Source organism: Amphiprion ocellaris, chromosome 9 (assembly GCF_022539595.1).
Source record: "Amphiprion ocellaris isolate individual 3 ecotype Okinawa chromosome 9, ASM2253959v1, whole genome shotgun sequence".
In the NCBI taxonomy this organism is placed as follows: Eukaryota; Metazoa; Chordata; class Actinopteri; family Pomacentridae; genus Amphiprion; species Amphiprion ocellaris.
In genome coordinates, this window is record NC_072774.1 from 126200 (window position 1) to 148076 (window position 21877).

Below are 21877 nucleotides of genomic sequence, written 5' to 3' on the forward strand. Positions count from 1 at the left end.
CTAAAATAAATGCAGCAGAAGCAGAGAACAGAGGAGCAGGATGGAGATCCATCCAGCATGGAGAAACATCTTCTACTGATGAGCAGAGTAGAGAGGAAAAGTCTGGAGATAGAAAAGCATCTACAGGATGAGGAGATAAAACTGTCACAAGACACAAAAAGACAAAACTGAGACAAATCATCAAAACCAGACACAAAACGATAAAACAAGACACAAAATCACAAAAATGAGGCACAAAATCATAAAAATTAAACAAAATCATCAAAATGAGACATAAAATCACAAAAACGAGAGAAAATGACCAACAGGACACAAAACAGGGAAAACAACAGAGACTGGAGGAAAATCAAAGCTAGTAAACAGCTTTATATTCCAGCTCAGCGTTTTGGTTTTCCTGTGTTGGTTTGATGACAGTTAGCAGCTAATTGCTGGACACAATGAAAGATAGCTGGTGGAGACCAAAACCAGAGCTAACAGAGTTAAAAAGAGACCAAAACCAGAGCTAACAGAGTTAAAAAGAACATAAAACATGACTTCAGATGAATAAAAATACTGCTGTGTTGACGGCACATGCACATATTGTGTGTTTTTTTTCTTATTTATATTGTGTATATATAGTGTATATATTTATGCCTTAATTCATAGATGTGTTCACTTGCTTTTCTTACCGTCACTTTGCTGCTGTGATGTTGAAAATTTCCCCTTGTGGGACAAATAAAGGATATTCTATTCTATTCAGTTCTATTCTAAAATAACAAGCAACTGTAAAACTTTAAAATTAACTTTACAACTGACTAAAATAGCCGTGTTGCCTTCAATGACCACAGACAGGTCAGAAAACTGTAGCTTCTATGTTTAGTTGCTCAGCATTTCACATTTCAAGCTCTCCTCTGTTTAACTTTCTTTGTATTCCATCCATCCATCATCTTCCATCCATCCATCCATCATCCATCCATCCATCCATCCATCCATCTATCCATCCTCCATCCATCCATCATCATCCATCCATCCATCCATCATCCATCCATCCATCCATCCATCTTCTTCCTCTTATCTGGGGTCGTGGAGGCAGCAGATGAAGCAGGTCATTCCAGATGTTCCTCCTCCCAGCAACACTTTCCAGCTCTTCCTGGGGGATCCCGAGGCGTTCCCAGGCCAGATGAGATATATAATCCCTCCAGAGGGTTCTGGGTCTACCCCGGGGTCTCCTCCCAGGAGGATGTGTTCAGAAAACCTCCAAAGGAAGTCTCCCTGGAGGATCTGAATCAGATGTCCAAACCACCTCAGCTGGTTCCTTTAGAGGTGAAGGATCAGCAGCTCTACTCTGAGCTCCCTCTGGATATCTGAGCTTCTCCCCCTATCTCTAAGGCTGAGTCCAGCCACCCTACAGAGGAAGCTCATTTCAGACGCTTGTATCCGTAATCATGTTCTTTGGGTCACTACTTAGAGCTCATGACAATAGGTGAGGGTTGGAATGTAGATGGATGGTAAACTGAGAACTTCTCCTTGAGGCTCAGCTTCCTCTTCACCACGACGGTTTGGTGCAACGCCTTCATTACTGCTGACGCTGCACCAATCCTCCTGTCCATCTCTAGCTCCATTTTCTCATCACTCATGAACAAGATCCTGAGATACTTGAACTCCTCTTGGGGATGGAACTTGTTTCTATTTTAACTATTTTAGTTGCTAATTTTCACTAGCGTGTATTTATTGTGACGACCCTCCACTTGGACACCAGGTGTGCTTGTTCAGGAGCTGAGGGTCGTCAGCTGATTGAGCCACACCTGGGATCAAGTGGCTTAAACTGCATAAAACCTCTCTCTCTTCTAGCATCTGGCTCTCTCTGACAGGAGCTGCAGCCGTGTGGAGCTCCAGCAGCACGATTCTGGGTTTTGTTTGGGTCTTTCATGCCCATTTGGGTTGTTTTGTGTGGCAATAAACCGTTTTTAGTCACCACACCATTGTTGTCTCCTGGTTTTGTTGCGGCTTTTGGAGCCAAGTTGTAACATTATTTAAGTAAAAATGCAGTTGTTTGTGTGTGTTTTAGTTCCTGTCTGCTTACGTTGTTGGTGAGGAAGCGGACGGCGATCCGGATGATGAGGACAGCCCAGAAGACGTGGAGACACTGCAGCGTCATCAGCAGCCCGTTGAAGAAGTAGTAGCCGAAGAAGGGCTGGTAGATGGTGACTGGGTAGACCCACGTACAGTAGATGATCCTGGAACACACAGAGGGTTGAAGAGGAGGAAAAGCAACATCCAGGAATGTTCAGAAGAGCCGTTTAAATGAGCGGTCTTACCAGAAGGGGAAAATGACGAGGCGAGTGACGATGAAGACGGCAGCAAACACGATGAAGATGTAGTTACAGGCGTTCCTCCAGCCGGCGTAGTTGAACATCTTAGCAGACTGTCAGGAAAAAATGCACAAAAAACGAGATTATATGCACTTAACATGAAAAATCCTGGATTCAAAGACCTGATACCTGTTTTAAAAAAAAAAACCACAATGAACCCATTTATCAGTCAGAAACCGGAAAAACAACAATTCTCTTCAAAATCCATAGAAAGGAAAAACTTCTGAGGGGAGAGAATCCGTTTCTAGGAGTTTTAAAGGCTCATTCTGTGCGATATTTGGGGAAATGAACCAAATGCAACTTGAAATTCTGATATTTCATCAAAATCACTCATTTTACATTTAAATTTTAATCTTCTCATTTAAAAATTTAACAAAACTGGACCATTTGTAAAAATCAGGTTCTGTAAAAAAAAAAAAAAAAAAGAACAAATTCTGCACAAAATGAGAAAAAAACTACTCAAAACAGCTGAAAGACGTCAAAACTGTCCACAAGAGACAAAATGACCTCAAAGAGACACAAAAACAAGACCTTAAACAATATGGGACAAGAAAAACGAGACACAAAATTAAGAAAACGAGAGGCAAGATGACAGAAAAATGTCAAAAAAACAAGGGGTCACGTGATGCGGAGAGAGTAGGAGCGACTGAACAGAGCTCCCAGGTCCAATATAACTTCGAACACTTCAGGGATAGTTTAATGCTGTTAAAAAATAGCACAACCAGGAGAGTAATGTCACTGCGTGAACTCTGGGTGAAAACACCAGATAACAAACGCCTTCAATGACCGAAAACACGAAAAACTCAGCCACAGCCAGAAGCCTCCGGCCCTGATAAAATGGCGGAAGATGAGGAAACTGATAGCCTGGTGGCGAAGATCAGTGAAGGTGTGTTCACGAAACCCAGCTCCATTCTGGACGCTAAACTGGACCAGATAGCCAAATCGGTAAGTTCTGTGTGTGAGAACGTGAAAGCTCTGGAGAGAAGAGTAGAGGACGCAGAACAAAGAATCTCTGACACGGAAAACAGCGTCTCAACTGCTAGCTAAACTTGAACACACCGAGGCCCATCTGAGGGAGACCGTGCAGAGGTGAGAGCAGTGGTTCTCAACTGGTCTGGGCCTGGGACCCACCATGAAACTGAAATGACAAGTCGTGACCCAAACAATATTTCTCCAAAAATCAACAATTTATTGATTGAGCGTTCGAAGACAAAACTTTTAAACCTGAACTCAAGTACTTCACAACAACTCAAAATCAAGCAGCAATACTAATTCAAATACTGAGGACTTTGAAACAAGTAGAACAATAGCCTCAAGTAGTTCTCAGGATATATAAAAGTGCATTATTTTTCTACAAAAAAAGTGCAATTCAACAAAACCAGTAGCTTCTCATAATACTGCACAAGTCTGCAACATTGCTGTTGTAGCTGGAGAAACTATGTATAGAAATATGTGCAAAAGAGTCCAAAACATGAAAACTGATGAAGTGCATTCAACAAATTATTAAAGTGAAGAAATGCTTAATGTTCTGATCAATCTCAAAATGTAAACACAATAAAACATTTTTCAAAGGGCTTAACTATATTTGAAAGCCAATATTTGGGGAAAAAAAAATAGTGTGCAATATTGAAAGAAAAGTGTGTTTTTAAGCACTTACAAATAAACAAAAGTCACAAGTCACAATAAAAGTACTGCAGAACTACATGAAGTTCTAATGGCTTAGCTGAGGACGCTTTTTGGCCTTTACAAGAGTCTCAAAATCTGGCTGTATGCATGATAAAGCAACTCTGAGGTCATGCTCAATGTTCAGTTTATTTCGGTATTTTGTTTTCAGCTGAACAAGAGCTGAGAAGCCACATTCACAGAGGTATGTGGTGCTGAATGGTAGGAGGATTTTTACAGCTCGACTAGCAATGGAGGGATACTCTCTCATCACATCGTTGCACCAGAACTGGGAAAGGCTTACCTCTGTGAATTTCTTTCTGAGAGTGCGGTCACATGATAGCTCCACCAGCTGACATTCATCGCTGCTAGGCAACGTGATGCTTTCCATGTTTATTCCAAACGGGTCGCGCACCCAGTCGTCCTCGGGTTGTTTATCGGGAAAGTAGTCGCTAAACCGCTCGAAAAGTTTATTCATGCTTCATGCTTTCACTTGCCAGTACCTCACAACACAAAATACACTGAGGCTTTTGGACTCCTTTGTCTTCGATGTAGGAAAATCCATATTTAATGTACTCGCTGTCGTACTTGCGTTTAGCCATGCTGCTGTTGCTATGAAAACATGCAGTTTCTTCTACAGTAATACGAGTGTCCTCACTGGTCGCTGCTGACACGACGACCCCCTGCGGGTGCGGAGGGGAACTACAATGACTCGCCACTAAATTGGATTATCTTTATTTTTCTCTCTTTTTAGAAAAAGGCTCGCGACCCACCAAAAACGGCCCCGCGACCCACTTTTGGGTCGCGACCCACCAGTTGAGAAACACTGGGTTAGAGGACCAAGAGAACAGGTCCAGACGGAACAACATAAAGATCATCAACCTGCCAGAGTGTACAGAGGGCGACAAGGCTAAAGAATTCTTCCAGACATGGATACCAAGGATTCTGAATCTTAAAGTGAAAAACGACCGGATAAAGATGGATAGATGCCACCGCAGCCCGGCGCTACTCCGGACGGGATCAGAGAGACGGAGGATCGTTTACATCCGTCTCCATAACTACATGGATAAGCAGCTGATCATGCAGAGAGCACGGAACATGGGTGAGCTCTCCGCCTCCGGGAATCGCATACACTTTTTTGAAGACTTTTACACCCACAGTGGAAAAAAAGCAACGAGAATTCGTGGAGGCAAAGAGGACACTCCGGGCACTGGGGATTCCCTACAGGATGCTTTTTCCTGTGGTGCTGCACCTCACACATGATAATAAGGTCCAGCTCTTCAGAACGGCGGCAGAGGAACAGAGGTATGTCCAGGAGATGCACAAAGCGGACATATAATGGACACATGCAGCGCTGCTTGTGTGCTCAGTTCAGGTATTGCACAAAGGACATTTATGGACATGAGTGCAGCTACGTTATGTATATCTGTAAGTCAAGTTGAAGACATGTTTAACATTGAGGAAATGCTGAAGATATTGGCCTGATTACTAGAGGCTATACTGTAAGTTCTGGGGACACACACCCCCTTTGAAAAGAGTTACTGTTGCCTATTGCATATAAGATGCACATTTTCTTTTTTTGGGGGGGGGTTACAGTTGAAGCATACTATCTCTGAAGATATCTTTCTGGGCGGTCTGGGAAGCTCTGGTTCATCCTACTTATCCTAGTGTTGAGTTAAAGAAGGAGGAAGAGGTGTTAGGAAGTAAGTGGTTTCACGTGAGCGCCATAGGAAAGTTTGTGTTAAAGCAGGTATGTGTAAGTTTAAGTTTTCTGTTGTCTCTGTTAAGGGTATTTCAGTTTTGTTATTTGCACCTCATCACCATCAAAAAACATCCATATGAAGTGGACATGAGAGGGACAGATAAGCTGGAAGGGCAAACAGCTGATAGAACTATGAGTTCATGGGACAGAAAAGAAAAAATGAGACATGTCAAGTTTGAATACCATTAAATTCTGCACTTTTAATGTGAAAGGGAATCATCACCCCATAAAGCGCAAGAAAATTCTAAGCTTTCTCAAAAAAGACAAGTTACAGATAGCTTTTTTTTTTTTTTTTTTTTTAAACAAGAAACTCACTTGATGGATAAAGAGCATATAAAACTTAAACGAGATTGGGTGGGCCAGGCTTACTACTCATCATTCTCCTCTAATAGTAGAGGAGTCACTATTCTGATACACAAGGATGCCCCATTTGTACTTAAAGCACGCAAGAAGGACCCTGACAGCAGATATATCATCATTCATGGTACAGTTTATGGCGTGGAGATTACTATGATGAATATATATGCTCCTAGTCCACCATCCTCTTCGTTTTGGACTAGAGTAGGAATAGATCTGGAGGAGTACAAATGTCCCTTGACACTGCTGGGTGGCGCTTTTAACTGCGGTCTGGATCAGAAATTAGATAGGACTCCAACAGATGCATATAGAAAAGCCAGCATGGGTACCTCACCGGTTAAAATGTTGGATGATGTCAATCTGATAGCTATATGGAGAACTTTAAATCCATCAGTTAGAAACTTTACATTTTACTCGAATCCACACAACTCCTACTCTCGAATTGACTATTTCTTCATACCACCACAGATCACAGGACAAGGAAATACATGTAGCATAGGATCCATCCATATCAGTGACCACGCCCCAGTTTATTTAGAGATGAACATATGTGATGTTACAGCTAGTACACGGAGGTGGCGATTCCCATCATACATTCTTAATGATAAAGATTTTAAAAAGAAAGTGGAGGCAGAGCTAGACTTATTTTTTGATATAAATGATAATGGTGAAACAAATCCTCAGTATCTCTGGGAATCTGCAAAAGCTTATATTAGAGGATTCACCATATCGTATATGTCACATCGAAAAAGAGTTTTGATGATGAAGCAAAGTAAATTGGAAAAAGACTTAAAGGAGGCAGAACTAGCTCATAAATCCAACCCAATTAAGACAAATTTTATTAAAACACAAGCGATAAAAGCAGAACTAAATTCAGTTCTCAGTGAGAAAGCTTCCACGTCCTTATTTTATCAAAACAACGAATGTATGAATATGGGAACAAACCTAGTAAATATTTGGCACAACTGCTCAACCAGAAACATATTTATAACACTATAGCAGGGATTAGAGATTTGGAAGGGAAAAGACATTTTGACAGGAAAAACATTAGCTCTGTTTTTGTATCATTTTATAAGTCACTATATAAATCTAAAAACAAAAACACCAGAGAGGAACTTGATAACTTTTTTTCCAAAATTAAACTACCAACATTAACAGAAGAACAACAAAAGTCTTTGGGGAAACCAATTGAGGAGAAAGAAATTTTAAAGGCAGTTACTCTAATGCGCAGTGGAAAGGCTCCGGGCCCAGATGGGTTCCCTGTGGAATGGTTTAAGGCCTTCAAGGACAGGTTTACTCCCCACCTAGGCAGGACCTACAACTATAGCTTTAACACTGCTCATCATTTGCCAGAATCATTGTCATTGGCCAACATCTGTTTGATTCTGAAGAAGAATAAAGACCCTGAAGACCCTGCGTCTTATAGGCCTGTATCGCTCATTAATGTTGATGCAGAAGTCTTGGCCAAGGCTTGAACCATTGATATCACTATTAGTAAAATCTGATCAAACAGGATTTATTAAAGGAAGGAATTCTTTTAATAATATCAGGAGATTTCTAAATGTAATACAGCTAGCCCATGAAAAAAAAATGAGGGGTTTGGTGGTGTCTCTCGATTCATTAAAAGCATTTGACAGAGTAGAATGGTCATTCCTCTTTTACGCTATGGAAAATTCTAAATTGGTACGAGGTTCATTGACTGGGTGAAATTGTTATATCTGTCTCCTAAAGCAGCTGTTATCACGAACCTCTACTGTTCAAATTCTTTCCCACTAGAGCGTGGAACTCGCCAAGGATGCCCCTTGAGTCCCCTCTTGTTTGCATTGGCTATCGAGCCATTGGCAGAGCTTATTAGAACTTCCTCAGAGATTAGGGGCTTTAATATTGAAGGCACAGAACACAAAATATCGCTTTATGCAGATGACGTACTTCTGTATTTAGTTGAGATTGACACCACCATCCCACATCTGCTTGAATGTTTACAACAATTTGGATATGTATCAGGTTTTAAAGTAAATTTATCAAAAACAGAAGCTATGCCCATTGGTGTTATGGCGGGATCTGCTCCACCTGGTGGCTTCCCTTTCTATTGGTCACCCAAGGAGATTATCCATCTAGGAATAAAAGTTAGTCCCTCTCTCAAAAAACCGATTAAATTAAACCTACGACCAATCGTAATGCGCATCAAGGATGACTTGGATAGATGGAGAAGTTTACCTGTTTCTTGGTTGGGCAGGATCAGTGTGCTGAAAATGAATATATTACCTCGGTTGATGTATTCACTGCAGATGCTGCCAAATTCCATTCCTAACAGCTGGTTTGCAAATTTGGATAAAATGTTTACACAATTCATTTGGCAGGGAAAAAAGGTAAGAATGAAAATTAGTAAACTTCAGAGAGATAAGGATCAAGGGGGGTTGGGAGTCCCTAATGTACGGCTTTATTACTGGGCTGCACAGATGCGCTATATATATGAATGGGTGAATCCGGACGCTATATATACATGGATTGACATGGAGTCTTGGAACTGTGGCCTCCTGACACTAAAAGACTGCCCCTTTGTAGCCTACAAGAAGGTAAAATTGGAGGTCCAAAACAATTTCATTGTCAGGAATACGTTGAACACATGGAACAAAATTATGGCCCGTTTCAAACTTTAAAATCATTTTTCTCTTCTTGCCCCGATATGGAAGAACCCAGATTTTGTTCCATCATGTCATGATGCTGTGTACAAATTCTGGCAGGAAAGGGGCTTGGACCGGCTTGTCAAACTCTATGAGGGAGGTACAATGGAGTCATTTGAAGCCCTGAAAAGTAAATATTCTTTATTACGGTCTCACTTTTTCCGCTATTTACAAATAAGACACTATATACCTAAAAATGTACATGCTCCCAATACGACATTTCTGGAAGACCTTCTAATACAACCCATACCAAAAAGATTTATTTCTCATGTTTACAAAACCTTTGGCTTAAATTTTAACTACTCTACCGACAACATCAGAAAGCAGTGGCAGACCGATATAGGGGAACAGATAGAATAGAATGTGTGGACTTCAGTTATAAAAGACACACTTAGAATTCTGAGCTGTAGTACAGACAAAGAGACACAATTCTAAATATTACACAGACTCCATTGTACACCACTCCTGAGGAGCAGGCTGGGCCTGGGCTCTCCTCACTGTATTAAATGTAATTCAGAAATTGGTACATACACACACATGGTTTGGAAATGTTGTAAAATACAAAATTTCTGGTCTGAAGTGAAGGAAGAAGTTACTACTTTGATGGGATATGATTTGGAGCTCACCCCATTTCAGTGTATTTTGGCAGCGAAAGTGGACAATGCTAGGGACAAACATAATGCTGAACTGACTGAAATTCTCTTATATATAGCAAGAAAGACAATCCTCAAACTCTGGATATCAAAGGACAGCCCTACAGTGGAGGATTGGTATAAGGAGGTCCTGAGAATACTTCCTCTGGAAAAGCTGACCTACACCCTTCATGACAATACTGAAGGATTTATTAAGATATGGCGACCCATTCTGGACAATGTGGCTATTGTGGACACGTTTTAGTGTTTTTGGACCCTGTTCTAATAAGTCAATAGTACTCTGGTCAATTTAAGAAACATTGACACTCTGGTGGTGTAGAGGGGTGAACTTCTGGTGTTTCTGTTTTTATTTATTTCATTATTATTATTATTTTGTTATTATTATTATTATTATTATTATTATTATTATTATTATTACGACCATTTTTTAATTCATTTATTAGCATTTTTAACATTTATTTATTTTCTTCTTATACCTGCTGTATGTTCATATTTGTTCAGATGTTTAAAAAAAAAAACAAAAAAACATGGGAAATAAGGTTCCATTTTATATGTTTTTGGTCCTGCACAGAAATATGAACCACAATAAAGAGAATTTAAATTTTTTTTTTTTTTTTTTAAATGGACGCAGAGTGTCCACAGAGAGACAAAACTGTCCTGGAGACACAGAAACCAACCAAAACAAGACACAAAATGAGAAAACTCAAAACAGCTGAAAGACATCAAAACTGCGCAAGTTTGGAGAAACCTCTGAATGACATCTGACGTTTCTGAGCTCCTCCTTCTTCTGTTTCTACTTTAGACTGCAAAGAAAAATGAGCCAACAGTGAAGAAAAGTGAGACAAAAAACCCTGAAAGTTCTGCTTGGAGCTCAGAAGGTTGGAAGTTTGACCACTAATGAGGAGAGTTTCCTCCAGCAGGTGTCAGTGTTTGATCAGAGAAGACATTCAATCATAAACTAATCACCACCAGGGGTCCGTTTCACGAAGCAGGTTTAGTGAAAACTCTGAGTTTGTTAACCCTGAAATGAGGGAAACTCAGAGTTTTCCGTTTCACAAAGGGAGGTAACTCAAACCAGAGACAGAGGGGTAACTCTAGCCTGTTTCACAAAGAGGGGTAACTTAAACTCTCGGTCAGTTACCGCAGTAACAGACTCTCTGACTCTAACCTGGTCGGGACCAGGTTTTTCTCAGTAAACCTCGAGTTTCTCTCTGTCTCCGCCTTCTTTCAGTCACACGCTATTTCATTTCCTCATTCATTCAGTCAGCTGGCAAGTTTTGGCGAAGTCTAGTTCTGCCGTGTGTCAAAATGACGTCCTTTTATTAACGATCCAGTGGATGAAGGAGCAGCATTACTGCACAGAGAATTAAATATTCGTCAGGAGATTGTTATCAGACCACGCAGAGATGTTCTTGCATTTCTTGACATCTTTTAGAGCGGTACCGTTATACGTCACAGTCCATAATCTACATACAACCTCATCCGTCCTTACATTTACAACATTACCAACCACAGTCATGCTCTCACATCCCAGCAGATATTGTGTGTTGTGCTGCGGTTCTTTGCAAATGGAAGTTTTTTTATATAATGTAGGAGATGCAGAGCACTTCAGTAATGCAACTGTATGCAGGGACGGTCAGAAATGTGTGTCTGGATCTGAAACGACTTTTACCATCTTTGTCGTTTTCCCTGGACATAAACCTGTCAGAGCCATCAAGGCTCTGTGTGTGTGTGTGTGTGTGTGTGTGTGTGTGTGTGTGTGTGTGTGTGTGTGTGTGTGTGTGTGTGTGTGTGTGTGTGTGTGTATGTGTGTATGTGTGTATGTGTGTATGTATGTATGTATGTATGTATGTATGTATGTATGTATTGTTGGCTGAGTAGAAGTCTGTCAGGTTTAATAGGCTTAATTATTTAACAGAACATGATATAGATGCAGACATTTAGGCTATGTGTGGGATAAAACCTCTGCACAGTAAAACAGCCACTTAATATTTAGGCTACTTTACAATGTAAAACATGATCAAAATGAGGTAGCTCCATGAGATTATGCCGACTTCATACCTGTTTTAAAAATATTTTTATATTTCATCTTCAGCTGCTGCCACATGCTCTTCTCCCCTGCAGGATTGCACCTAAATGAAATAATTTAATAGGCTACTATTCAAACAGTTTTCCTGTAATATTATTGTGATTTAAACTTACACATTGACCCAGGCAGCAATGTTCTCCCACACCGTCTCCCTCTCTTTTGCAGCTGCAGGTGTTGCACTTCTTTCTAAAAAAGTGCTCAAACTCGCTATATAAGCGCATTAAGATTTCCAATTCAAACGGTGTAGTCCTCCGCTTCCCCGTTGCCATGGTGACTCGTCGAATCGGCGCTCTATTGATACTGGCTTTTCAGAGTTGTGGTGCACGCGCTTAACTCCGGGTGAAACTACTCCAAGTTGATTAAACCAACTCAGATCAGCTGTTCTGGAACCAGAAACTCAGAGTTTCCTTTCTCAGAGTAGATCAACTCAGAGTTTATTGAAGCTGCTTCGTGAAACGGACCCCAGGAGGACATGAAATCAGACGTTTACCTCCAGGAACATTAAACTAGACGTTTACCTCCAGGAAGTGAAGAACATTAAACTAGATGCTTACCTCCAGGAAGTGAAGAACATTAAACTCGACGTTTACCTCCAGGAAGTGAAGAACATTAAACTAGACCTTTACCTCCAGGAAGTGAAGAACATTAAACTCGATGTTTACCTCCAGGAAGTGAAGAACATTAAACTAGACCTTTACCTCCAGGAAGTGAAGAACATTAAACTAGACGTTTACCTCCAGGAAGTGAAGAACATTAAACTAGACGTTTACCTCCAGGAAGTGAAGAACATTAAACTAGACGTTTACCTCCAGGAAGTGAAGAACATTAAACTAGACGTTTACCTCCAGGAAGTAGTCGGAGGAGTCGTGCACCAGCATGATGAGAGTTCCAGCTCGGATGTAGTTCACGCACCAGGAGAAGCTAATGAGGAGGATGGTGGCCACGTGGTGGACCATCTGCTCCTTAAAGTCCTGAAGAAATCAAAAATAGATCTGTTAATCTGGGAAACCATGAGGAGAGAAGGTTTATAGTGAATTTTCATCTGATCATGTTTCTTTTGACTGGAAATGACAAACGAGATCAAATGCAATAAAACATTAAAGGTGTTAATGATGGATTTTAACTGTTTTTATGTGTTTATTTTACATTTTTACTTGTTGCTCAACCAGAATCCAGTCCTGAATCCCATCACAAGCTACTATTTCTGTGTTGTTGTTTTTTTATTTTCATGTCTGAAAAAAACATATAGTCAGAATCCATCATTAACATCTCTAACACCGTTTTACTGTGTTTTATCTCTTGTTTATGTCATTTCTAACCAGACGAAACCTGTTGGTTGAATAAAAATCCACGTGTTCTGTGGGGGTAAATCCAGCTTAGCCAGTATCCGGGTTAGACTTTTAGTGGCTGTTTGGCAACGTCTTCCCCGCAGAGATCAGCTGAGCAAAGTCCAGAATAAACACTTCCATCCACGTGTCACAGCCGTCCACAGTCCAGAACTGCAGATAACTAGAAAGAATGCCGTTTCTCTGCCCCAAAGCTATGACCCGCTAACCCTCACAGCTTTCTGTGTTTTCATGCTGCTCTCCATGTCATCTACGACCTGTTAACCCTCAGATCTTCTGGTGTTTCTCTGCCTTAAAGCTGCTCTTTATTCAGCTACGACCTGTTAACCCTCCTGTTGTCCTCATTTACAGGCACCAAAAAATATTGTTCCTTCATGTGAAAAAAATCCAAAAATTCCCCAAATTTATAAAAACTTGCAAAACCTTCAGGAAGAAAATTATAAAAATTCCTTTAAAGTTTCCCTTAAAAGTTTTATTTTTAAAAAATACCCCAAATTTGCCAAGAAAATTCTCGTAAATATATTCAAAAAATGAGTAAAAATCTTCCAAAAAATCCTAAAAATATCTAGTGATTCCATATATATCAGTAAAACTTCTGATATTTCCTTTAAGAACATTCACATTTTTTTGTGAATGTTCTGAAGAAACATTTTTTAATATTCCTTTTTTTTCAGCAAAAAATGTTCAAAGATTTCCCAAAAACGTTGACAATGTGGACATCAGAAGTTTCACTGTGAAAATCTATATTTTTTCCACATTTTCAAACTTTAAAACGGGTCAATTTGACCTGCAGGACGACATGAGGGTTAGCCCTTGTGGCTTTCTGTGTTTTCATGCTGCTCTCCATGTCGTCTATGACCCGTTAACCCTCAGATCTCCAGTGTTTTTCTGCTGCAGCTGCTCTTTAGGTCGTCTATGACCCATTAACCCTCAGATCTTCTGGTGTTTTCATGCTGCTTACTTTGCGTTTGACGTCCGAGGCGACGCTGAAGAGCAGCGATCCGTAGAAACCCAGCTCAATCATGTAGTACCAGTACTGGGACGGCAGCAGAGTCTGGAACAATAAGAAGAATAAGAAGAGTTTATCTCTACAGCAGCCCGACGAACAGCGTCACAAAGCGCTAAAACATGACATAAAACAGACAAACAGAGCAGCCAGTTAAAATAAACAGTAAAAATGATCAAAAGTTAAAAGAATAATTAGCTAGATTCATATCAAACAAGAGAATTAGGCAATTTAAAAATTAATAAGACTGAGGGTTAAAATTAGAAATTAAAATAGAATTATAGAATTACAGAGACATCACACCAATGAACCAGGCAGATAAAAGTCAAATAAAACCAGAGAGAACATCTAAAACAAAATAAAACACTAAAACTAGTTAAAGATTAAATTAAAATAAAACCAGAGAAAATGTCTAAAATAAACAGGAAATAATACAGAATAAAACACTAGAACTAATATAAGGTAAAATTAAAATATAACCAGAGAGAATGTCTGAAATAAAATGATTTAATAGAGAATAAAATACGAAACTACATAAAGCTAAAAGTAAATGTCACATGACAGCTAAAGTCTATAACAGTGGTTTTAAGAAGTGATTTTAAGAAGTTAGTGTCTGCAGCACAAACATATTTTTTAAAATCCATGCTTTTTAAATCCATCCAGAGGACTGCAGTTAGCATCGATTCCAGATGTTCTGACTCAACTTCAAGCCTTAAAATAGTCAAAGATGTTGTTAAACTGCACATTTTGGATCAAAACACTAAGAGAAACAGCACAAATCCACAGTTTTTAAGCTGGAATTGTTCTTTTCAGCGTTAGAATGAAAATGTTGATCTGGAGGCAGAAATAACAGCACTGACTGGGAATACTTTCATATCTTTCATTTTTAGGAACTTCTTCATTAGTTGAGACAACTTTTAAATCACTCATTTTTGGTATTTTTAAGAAAAAATGTCTAAATTCTAATTTCTTTCCTCCTCTATGATGGTAAACTGAAAATCCTTCGACAGAAGAAGACATCGGAGGAAACACATTTCTAGATTTTTCATCAACTAATCCCAGAAACAGAGCAGCGGAAAATAAAAATAATTGTTCCTTGCAGCGCTGGTGTGGGAGCTGCATTTAATAAACCTTTCCTAAATTCTCCAGATATCCTGCGCTATGACCATAAAACAGTCCAATCTTTCCTATATTCTCCAGATATCCTGTGCTATGTTCAGAAAACAGTCCACTCTGCTCTAAATACTCCTATTTTAGACAAGTCCTTTTGGAAAATATTATGTCATTTTGGACAATTTTTGAGTAATACTATTAAGTTTCAGGTCAATTGAGACATTTTGTAACTCATTTTGAAAAAGTTTCAGGTCAATTGAGTTATTTTAACCAAATTTTGTTTCATTTCAGAAAGTTTCAAGTCATTAGAGACACCTTTTTACTTGTTTTGGAAAAGTTTCAAATCAATTTGGAAATTTTCATTTCATTTTGTTCACATTTGGAGTCTTTTGTAAAGTTCCAAATTCTCCAGATATCCCGTGCTACGTCCAGACCACGGTCCAATCCGTTCTAAATTCTCCAGATATCTTGTGCTATATCTACACCATGGCGTAGTTTGTTCTAAATTCTCCAGATGTTTCCTAAATTCTCCAGATATCTTGTGCTATGTCCACATGTACATCTGTAGACGCCCTGTGGATGTTTTTGTCTTCCATATGAGGGTTGATTTAAACGTCTGTGTTTGTGTCTACTTTCTTAGTCAGACTAAAACTGTAAATTAGCCTGATTGGAGACTCGACGCTGAACATTTCCTGCGTTTCTTGACGTACCAGCACAGGGAAGCCTTGCCACATCTCCTTCAGTTCGTACAGCCAAGGTTTCTGGAAGGAGAAACAGGACGTGAATGAGGTAGCAGAATTCTACAGCTGTATTTGTATCAACTGACTCAGCTTTGGATGCTTCAAACCAAACAGAAACCACCCAGCTGGGACAGCAGGGCAGGAGTTAGCATGGCGGTACTCACATCGATGAGGGCGGCCAGGCCAGCAATGAAAGCAAGGAGGTAAAAGGTAAATCTCCAACTGCAAGAGAACACACACATACAACACACACTTTCTACTCAGTCAATGAGACACGTCTTCTAGCAGCAGACACACAAATCCTCAGTCTGAGACACAAACGGGATGGATGGAAACTCTGCTGAGGTTATCGAGAATGTCGGATCAGGACGACACAATTTGATCGTCACCGTGGACAACTTCCTGTCACATCTGGGACATTCTGGAGTCTTTTAGACAAGTTTTAAGTCATTAGAGACACTTTTTAAACTTATTTTAGACAAGTTTCAAGTCTTCGGGAACTATTTTGAGTCATTTTGGATAATATTGAGTAATTTTAGACTAATATTGTGCTATTTTGGATAATGTTTGAGTCTTTTTGGAAAGTTTCTAGTCATTAGAGAAACATTTTAAACTTATTTTATACAAGTTTCAAGTCCTTTGGGAACAATTTGAGTGTTTTTTGTGAAGTTTTAAGTTATTAGAGACCTATTCTAACCTATTTTGGACAAGTCCTTTTGGAAAATGTGTCATTTTGGACAATTTTTGAGTAATACTGTAAAGTTTTCATTAGCAACACCTTTTAACCTGTTTTGGACCAGCTTCAAGTCCTTTTGAAAAAATTATGTCATTGTGGACAAATTTAGAGTCTATTCGGAAAGTTTCTAGTCATTAGAGACACTCAATTTATTTTGGAAAAGTTTCAAGTCAATTTGGAAAATCTAAGTTATTTTAGACAATATTTGAGTTATATTAGATTAATTTTAGACAAATTTTGAGTCATTTTGTAAAGTTTTAAGTCATTAGCAACACATTTTAACCTATTTTGTACCAGTTTCAAGTCCTTTTGAGAAAATTATGTCATTGTGGACAATTTTAAGTCTTTTTGGAAAGTTTCTAGTCATTAGAGACACGTTTTAACTTAGTTTAGACAAGTTTCAAGTCCTTTGGGAACAATTTTGAGTCATTTTAATCAAATTTTGTGTCATTTCAGAAAGTTTCAGGTCATTAGAGACACTCAATAACTTATTCTGGAAAGTTTTCAAGTCAATTTGGAACATTTTTGTCATATTGGAAAATTTTTGGGTCATGTTAGACTAATTTTGTGCTATTTTGGACAATGTTTGAGTCTTTTTGGAAAGTTTCAGGTCATTAGAGGCACTCCTTAACTTATTTAGGAAAAGCTTCACGTCCTTTTGGAAAATTTGAGTTCTTTTGGACAATTTTTGAGTAATTTTAGATCAGGCTTGTCTCATTTGGTCAAATTTAGTTGTAATTTTGGACAAATTTTGTCTTTTTGTACACTTTTTTTTTTTTTTTTTTAAGAAGTTTTAGAGAGTTTCAAGTTATTACATAAACTTCAAAGTCCTTTGGGATCATTTTTGGTTCATTTTGGAAAGTTTCAATTCATTATAGTCACTTCAATTATTATATACGAGTTTCAAGTGACAAATTTTGTGTCATTCTAGACTCTTCTTTGAGTAACTAAATTGAATAATGACTTGATAATAAAGCATGAAGTCATTAGAGAACTGTTTCAATTTATTGTAAACAACTTTCAAGTCCTTTGGGACCATTTTTGGTCATTTTATTCAATTTTGTTTCATTTTAGGATATTTCAAGTCATTACTGTCATGGGTCTAGCAAAACCCCCTTCCGGTCACCCGCTCCGCTGATGGTGTGTTGCCGGTCTGTGAGGCTCTGCAGCTGCTGATTTGTGAATTAGGTGCAGCTGCAAGAGCCTCACACCTGCAGCTCATACCATCTGCTGCTATATAGACCGGCTTCACACGGCAGTGGACGGGGGACCATACTGCCTGGTCTCCAGTGGATGAGACGCTGCCGTCGCAGCTGAGCACCCCCCGTCCCTGTAAACCTTCCAGGAATGCTCTAAAACTGTGTCTAAAAGGACCTGAACCCTGTCCAGTGGTGGTTTTTGGTGTAATCAGGATGTTCTCGAATCACTGAGGAGGTGAGGAAAGTCAGACTGAACTGAAAAACTCTGTGAAATGTGAGAGAGGAATCACACACAGAAACAAAAGGCCGCTTGTCTGCAGACGTACAATAGCTGGATTGAGGAGAGAAATGTCGCTTAGCTGCAACAGAGAAAGATGCACCACGACCAGGGAAACATGCACAGTCACGTGCACAGAAACACATACATCGTCTGCAAAATATCTCTACAGACGAGCCGAAATATCACAACATCTCTACAGACGAGTCGAAATATCACAACATCTCTACAGACGAGTTGAAATATCACATCTCTACAGACGAGTCGAAATATCACATCTCTACAGAACACAACATCTCTACAGACGAACTGAAATATCACAACATCTCTACAGACGAACTGAAATATCACAACATCTCTATAGACGAACTGAAATATCACAACATCTCTATAGATGAGCCGACATATCACAACATCTCTATAGGCGAGCCGACATGTCACAACATCTTTACAGACGAGCTTACATGTCACAACATCTCTATAGACGAGCCGAAATGTCACAGCATCTCTATAGACGAGCCGATATGTCACAGCATCCCTATAGACGAGCCGATATGTCACAGCATCTCTATAGACGAGCCGATATGTCACAGCATCTCTATAGACGAGCCGATATGTCACAACATCTCTATAGACGAGCCGATATGTCACAACATCTCTACAGACGAGCTGAAATATCACATCTCTACAGACGAGCTGAAATATACACCTGGAAAAATGTGAACTCCATGTTTTCTACATTTTTGGAAAATAAATAAAGAAATGAAGCTTTTCTTCTGATTTGTGTCATTCTGAGTTCTCTGTCCTTCTTTCTTCGTTGTGTTTATGTAGAGATGCAGTGAAAAATGAACCACAGGGAATTAAATCGCAGCTCAGAAGGTTCATAGAGGTTTAATATCTGCTGCAGTTTTCTATCCGGACCAGATCAAACTGTACTGACCTCTCCTGGAACATTTAGTTTCCTGCTTAAAGTGACCCTTTAGTCACATTTCATGGATCGAACCAGAACAACATCAAGACAATAAAACTCCTAATAAAGATCAAATCAAACACAGGAAGCAGGTCAGAGTATATCTATCAGCCTGAAACCGTCTGAGCAATGCAAAGTCATTAGAGATGCGTTTTAACTTATTCTAGACGAGTTTCAAGTCCTTCTGAAAATGTTTTTGCCTTTTTAGACTAATTTTGTGCCATTTTGGTCAAATGTTGCATCATTTTGGACTCTTTTTGAGTAACTTTGCCAAATTTTAAGTAACTAGAGACGCGCTTTCACTTATTTTAGACAAATTTCAAGTCCTTTTGGAAATTTGAGTTATTTTTGATCAATTTTGGAAAATTTCTCACCAATTTTTCGTCATTTTGGAAAATCTGAGTCACTTTTTGGACAAAATCTGAGTCATTTTGGTCAACTTTTGTGCCATTTAGGAAAGTTTGAAGTCATCAGGTGCACTTTTGACACAGTTTTTGAGTAATTTTGGACAGATTGAAGCCATTACAGACACGTTCTAACTTATTCTGGACAAGTTTCAAGTCCATTGGGAGAACTGGAGTCATTCTGGACGGACCTTATTTCCAAAAAATGTTAACAGTGAATCACAGTCATCTAAAATTAGATGAAACTTTCCCAAAATTACTCACAATAGGAGACAAAACGTCAAATGGCAAGAAATGGTGCAGAAACTGTGGACAGGAGCAATAAATTCATGCTTTCCATGAGTGTCCATGGTGAGTCCATGACGTGTCCTCTGAGTCTCCTCAGCTGATCTACTGCCGGTTAAACTTCTGCTCCGTAAAAATAACCCCAGTCCTGCATTGTACCGAGTCCACGGTAAAAATAGAGGAGCTGCTCCTACGACTACAGGAACGCCAGCTGCTCCACCTTGCCCAGCGGCTACATGTATGTTGGAAGCGGCATGCGTGGCTCACCTGGCCTCCCGGAACTTCTTGAGCAGACTGGGCCGGTCCTGGTTCCTCCGCCTCCGGAACCATCGCTGCACCTGACGCTCTGAGCAGCCGGTCTGTTTACAGAGACTCCAGACCGAAGACTGAGAGAAGAACGGAGGTTTAGATCAGGAGAGTCAGAATCATCTTAGTCCAGGTTCACAGTCTGACCTCCAGTGGAAACCAGTAGAACCACAGCAGAATGTCCTAGAAATAACCACAACTCCTAATGGTTGCTAATGTTCACATTTAAGGAATTATCTTTTTACTAAACATCATGAACAACCTGACATTTATGAAGAAAAATAAATTCAGTTTCATCAACATTCATCCTCAGTTTATCATTTCCACATTACAACTTCCAGATCACAGAGTGTCGACAAAGGAGCACATTTAGTCATCTGGAACTGGACCAGAGAGGATTTTACTTTTAAAAAGACAAAAAACAACAAAACAAGACAAAAGATTACAAAAACGAGACACAAAATGACAAAGGCGAGAAACAAAATGCCAAAAAATGAGACAATGAACTGAAACTAAACAAAAGAGAGTCAAAAAATTGGACAAAACAAGTTAGAAAATGCCAAAAAAATCACAAAACGACAAAAAAACAAGCGAGACAAAGAAAACACAAAATGACAAAAACAAGGAACAAAGCATCAAAAACGTGAGACAAACGACAAGTCAGACAAAGACAAAAAATAACAAAACAAGACAAAATATCACAAAAATGAGACACAAAATGACAAAAATGAGAAATGAGACAAACGACACAAAACAAAACAAAAAAGAGACAAACAATTTGACAAAAAAGTTACAAAATGACAAAAAAATGCAAAACAACAAAAAAGTGAGACAAATGACAAAAGTCAGACAAAACGACACAAAAAACAACAAAAACAAGACAAAATATGAGAAAAACGAGACACAAAACAACAAAAAATAGAGAAACGGCACGAAACAAAACCAAAAAAAAACCAAACAACTTGTCATGGTCTAGAAATGATTTTAAATTTATAGTTTTACTAATTTAAAATCTGCAGTTAATGTCTCCTCTGGAATTTTTATACTTTGAGGCCCGGATTGGACTCTCTGGTTCAGTAAGTGCGTGTGAAGTGTCTGGTGGACGGTACCTGAGTGGGGTTCTTTGTATCTATGTCTGATGGATGGTACCTGTGTGGGGTTCTTTGTATCTATGTCTGATGGATGGTACCTGAGTGGGGTTCTTGGTGACGCTGCAGTAGAAAGATTCCAGGGTGGGGTTATGAGGAGCTCTGAGCCGAACCGTCTCCTTCACCCCCAGGAGAGACGCCAGCGGAGTCGCCACTGTCCTGAAATCACAAAAAACAAACGGGAAATTCAGAAAACCAGAGACAGACGATGCAGTCGAGGATAGAAGCACGGATTTCTTTTTAATTCTGTGGAAAATTAATCGCTTAAATTGAATCTAAACTGAGGTATTAACTCTCTGAACCTGAAACATGGAGATATTTATATTAAAAGGGAATTTGGTCAAAATGACAAAAACTGGAACAAAACATCAGAAAAAAATAGTCAAAAATGATTAAAAAAAATGGTCCCAAGCAGTTTCAAAGAGTGTCTAAAATGACATAAAAATGTCTAAAATGATGGAAAAATGTCCAAAACCTGTTCAACATGACAGAAACGTATCCAGAAGGATTGTAAGAATGAAACTAAAGCTGCTAGATGAATCAATAAATCAAGTAGAAACAGAGAACAGAGGAGGTTGCAGGTTGTTGGAGATCCATTCAGTATGGAGAAACATCTACTAATGATGGTGGAACATCTTTCTACTGATGATGGTGGAACATCTTTCTACTGATGATGATGGAACATCTACTGATGATGGTGGAACATCTACTGATGATGGTGGAACATCTACTGATGATGGTGGAACATTTTTGACTAATGATGGTGGAACATCTACTGATGATGGTGGA

At 39.2% G+C, this 21877-nt stretch overlaps 1 protein-coding gene across 3 annotated transcripts in view; it reads right to left on the bottom strand.

The window, feature by feature from the left end:
• LOC111576810 (ceramide synthase 2-like) overlaps positions 1 to 21877 on the bottom strand; it is a 45029-nt gene that overhangs the window by 2633 nt on the left and 20519 nt on the right. For 2 of the 3 annotated variants that reach the window (XM_055013536.1, XM_055013538.1), the window contains 8 exons: positions 21130 to 21247; positions 19902 to 20020; positions 15928 to 16015; positions 15734 to 15784; positions 13866 to 13958; positions 12401 to 12529; positions 2298 to 2404; positions 2063 to 2216 (listed from right to left, as the gene is read on the bottom strand). In XM_055013536.1, the coding sequence (XP_054869511.1) occupies positions 2063 to 2216; positions 2298 to 2404; positions 12401 to 12529; positions 13866 to 13958; positions 15734 to 15784; positions 15928 to 16015; positions 19902 to 20020; positions 21130 to 21247 (859 nt within the window). The remainder of the gene's footprint in view (positions 1 to 2062; positions 2217 to 2297; positions 2405 to 12400; positions 12530 to 13865; positions 13959 to 15733; positions 15785 to 15927; positions 16016 to 19901; positions 20021 to 21129; positions 21248 to 21877) is intronic. The other variant, XM_055013537.1, reaches the window with a different exon arrangement.